This window comes from Mastomys coucha, chromosome X (genome assembly GCF_008632895.1).
Source record: "Mastomys coucha isolate ucsf_1 chromosome X, UCSF_Mcou_1, whole genome shotgun sequence".
NCBI lineage: Eukaryota > Metazoa > Chordata > Mammalia > Rodentia > Muridae > Mastomys > Mastomys coucha.
The window spans coordinates 7,415,741-7,419,722 of NC_045030.1; the positions used below are offsets into that span (position 1 = coordinate 7,415,741).

Consider the following 3,982-nt stretch of genomic DNA (forward strand, 5'->3'; position numbering starts at 1 on the left):
AGTATCTTTTCTATGATAACATAATTCCCACTGACTCCTCTTCTGAGGCGCAACTGGATTCTGTGGAAGGGGAACTGGTAAGTGTTTAAAGGTTTGATTTAGGGCATTTTATATCTATTAGAGTTTTTAGTCTGTTCAGAAAAAGGTTAGAAGGCATCTCTCAAACTCTTCAGTGACAGTATGAGGTCATAGCCTTGAACATGCAATGGTAAACTACTCTACATGTATTTTTTTTCATGACTGTTTAACTGGATGTTAGTTTGTATTCCTAATGTATCACCCCCTCCCCAAGAGAAAACAATATATTAAACATAAGTCATTTCCATTTCAGAACTGTTCGTCAAGTGGCACAGGAACAATTCTTTTTAATGTGCACCAGATGTTGCATGGGACACAGGCCCCTACTTTTCTTCATTACTCTGCTCTTTACTGTTTTGGGGGTAAGAGACTTAAAAACGTTTACCAGTGTAACTAATTCCTTCAACAAGGAAGGATATTCTGGGATTTGTGGGGTTAGCTTGTATCAGTTAGGGCAATCTATACTTAATCAATAAAACAATAATTAATTCAGGGTTTTTGAAAAGGAAATCCAAAGCATGAACGTACTGATTCATTATACTGTATTTTATCATTTTCAGAGCACAGCCAGAGAGAGGGCTAAACATTCAGGCGACTACTTTACTCTTTTGAGACATCTTCTTAATTACGCTTACAACAGTAACATTAATGTACCCAATGCTGAAGTTCTTCTAAATAATGAAATTGATTGGCTTAAAAGAATTAGGGTAAGTTGCAGTTAATACTTTGTTTGTTTATATTGTTAAGAAATAGTGCTTCATTTATAAATGGTTCATAATTAAGAACATTTTCAAGTTAAAGGGTACCAAAGAGCCAGGCAGTGGTGGCACACGCCTTTGATCCCAGCACTTGGGAGGCAGAGGCAGGTGGATTTCTGAGTTCAAGGCCAGCCTGGTCTACAGAGTGAGCAGAGAAACCCTATCTCAAAAAAAACAGAAATAAATAAATATATACATACATACATACATGAGACCAAAGAACATACATTGCATTGTTGGGTTGTACTTTATAGAATGAATTCATTACTACTTAGAGAAAAACGTGTGCTTAAGATTTAACACAAGCTAAGCATGGTACCACATGCTTTTAAGCCCAGTACTTGGGAGGCAGAAGCAAGCATGTTTTTATGAGTTTAAGACCACATACTGAGACCTTGTCAGTGGGGGTGAGGGGGTTGTCATATTAAGATTCAGCTTTTCAGCAAGTTATTTTAAAGAAATTTCTGCCCCTCCCCGCCATGGCCAAAAGAAGTAGTCAAATATACTAACTTTGAGCATAAGTTGTTTGAAGTGCACATGAAAATTTATTTCTGAGGAAATCTATATTTATATTGGTTACTTTTCTGTTTCTGTGATGTAATATCCCAACAAAAACAAGGGAGAGGGACTGGAGTTTAAGAGTCCTTTATATCAAGAATGGTATGGCAGTAGAATCAGGAAGCTGGCCATTCACATTGAAACTGAAGAACCCAGAAAGAACAGTAAGTGAGTCCAAAATTTAAAGTCAGCAACACACCCTTCTAGTAGCTAATGTATTTCTTCCAGCAAGTTTCCACCTCCTCCAGGTTTCTCAAGTGTCCCAAGCAACACTGCTATCTGAGGACCAAGTGTTCAAACATGGGATCTTATTAGGGAACATTTCATACCCAAACTTCAAGAGAGTTTAGCCTTTAGATTAGCATCTAGTAGTCAAAGCACATGTATAGAAATTTAAAATTTTAACTTGCTTGACTGGAGAGCTTTGGGAGAATTGTCTCATATCCTTTTAGCTTTCTTGTTCAGATTTCTCCATTTCATAAGTTAAGCATTTGATTTTTTTCCCTTTTGACAGGATGATGTTAAAAGAACAGGTGAAACAGGTGTTGAAGAGACCATCTTAGAAGGACACCTTGGGGTTACAAAGGAGCTATTAGCTTTTCAGACTCCTGAGAAAAAATTTCATATTGGTTGTGAAAAGGGAGGTGCCAATCTCATTAAAGTAAGTTCTGTGTTCTTGATTGTAAACTACATATCCTATCCTTGTAAATATTGTCGTTTAATATGATTGGTTAAACTAGGCCTTTGGTGTGTTGACCTTTTATAAAACCTGCCTTTTTTGTTACCATTTAAAAATGTTTTGATATTATAATTATTTTCCCATTCTTCTGTCTAATGCCCAGTATACCCCTTACTTGCTCGTTTCCAGAATCACAGCTTTTAAAAAAATTTTTTTTTTTTATTTAATCTTTTTTTTATACTCCAAATTTTATCCCCCTCCTGGCCCACCCTCTCACTGCCCCACCACACCCACCCCACCCCAGTTCCATAAGGATGTCCCCACCTCCTACCCTACCAGACCCCCCCCACACTCCATGGAACCTCCAGCCTCTGAGGGTTAGGTACATCTTCTCTGACTGAACGCAGACCTGGCAGTCCTCTGCTGTATATGTGTTGGAGTCCTCAATATCAGCTGGTGTATGCTGCCTGGTTGGTGGTCCACTGTTTGAAAGATCTCAGGGGTCCAGGCTAATTGAGACTGCCGATCCTCCTCAGCTTCTTTATTTTTTAAAACCATGTTTTGTTTTTTTAAAAAAATTATTTATTTATTTTATGTATGTGAGTATACTGTCGCTGTCTTCAAACACCAAAAGAGGGCATCAGATCTCCATTACAGATGGTTGTGAGCCACCATGTGATTGCTGGGAATTGAACTCAGGATCTCTGGAAGAACACTTAACCACTGAGCTATCTCTCCATCCCCCCTCCTCAGCTTCTTCCAGCTTTTCACTAATTCAACCACAGTGATCAGCTGCTTCTGTCCATTGGTTAGGTGTAAATATCTGCATCTGACTCTTTCAGTTGCTTATTGGGTCTTTCAAAGGGCAGTCATGATAGATCCCTTTTTGTGAGCACTCCATAGCCTCAGTAATAGTGTCAGGCCTTGGGACCTCTCCTTGAGCTAGATCCCACTTTGGACCTGTCACTGGACCTCCTTTTCCTCAGGCTCTTCTTCATTTTTGTCCCTGCAGTTCTTTCAGACAGGAACAATTCTGTGTTGGAGTTTTTGACTGTGGATTGGTAACTTGATACCCTGTCTTTCTACTGGATGTGGACTCTACAATTTCCTCTCCCTGCTGTAGGGCATTTCATCTAAGGTTCCTCCCTTTGAGTCCTGAGAGTCTCTCACCTCCCAGGTCTCTGGTACATTCTTGAGGGTCCCCCTACCTCCCGAGGTTGCCTGTTTCCATTCTTTCTGTTGGCCCTCAGGTCTTCAATTTTTTTTCCCTGATCATGTTCCCCTCTTGCCCTCCCTCTCCCCCTCTCCCACCCAGCACCCTCCCTCCCCTGTCTGGGATTGCTTTCTTCTCTCTCCCAAGTGATGTTGAGGTGTCCTCACTTGGGTCCTTCAGCTTGTTAACCTTTTTGAGTTCTGTGGAATGTATCCTGGGTATTTTGTACCTTTTGGGGCTAATATCCACTTATTAGTGACTACATACCATGCATGTCCTTTTGAGTCTGAGTTCCCTCACTCAGGATGATATTTTCTAGTTCCATCCATTTGCCTGGAAAACTCAGGAAGTCCTCCTCCTTAATAGCTGAGTAGTAGTCCATTGTGTAAATGAACCACACTTTCTGTATCCATTCTTCTGTTGTGGGGCATCTGGTTTGTTTCCACTTTTCTGGCTATCACAAACAAGGCCATTATGAACATAGTGGAGCATCTTTTGGGTATAGCTGGATCTTCAGGTAGATCTATTTCCAATTTTCTGAGGAATTGAACTCATTGGCACGGGGAAATTTCCCAAACAGAACTCCAATGGCTCACGGTTGAAGATCAAGAATTGATAAATGAAGCCAGGTGGTGGTGGCGCACGCCTTTAATGCCAGCACTTGGGAGGCAGAGGCAGGCGGATTTCTGAGTTCGA

At 40.6% G+C, this 3,982-nt stretch overlaps 1 protein-coding gene across 9 annotated transcripts in view; it reads left to right on the forward strand.

The window, feature by feature from the left end:
* Positions 1-3,982, forward strand: part of Usp9x (ubiquitin specific peptidase 9 X-linked) — a 138,204-nt gene that overhangs the window by 102,475 nt on the left and 31,747 nt on the right. For all 9 annotated transcript variants that reach the window (XM_031341951.1, XM_031342135.1, XM_031342079.1 and 6 more), the window contains 3 exons: positions 332-440; positions 639-785; positions 1,909-2,055. In XM_031341951.1, the coding sequence (XP_031197811.1) occupies positions 332-440; positions 639-785; positions 1,909-2,055 (403 nt within the window). The remainder of the gene's footprint in view (positions 1-331; positions 441-638; positions 786-1,908; positions 2,056-3,982) is intronic.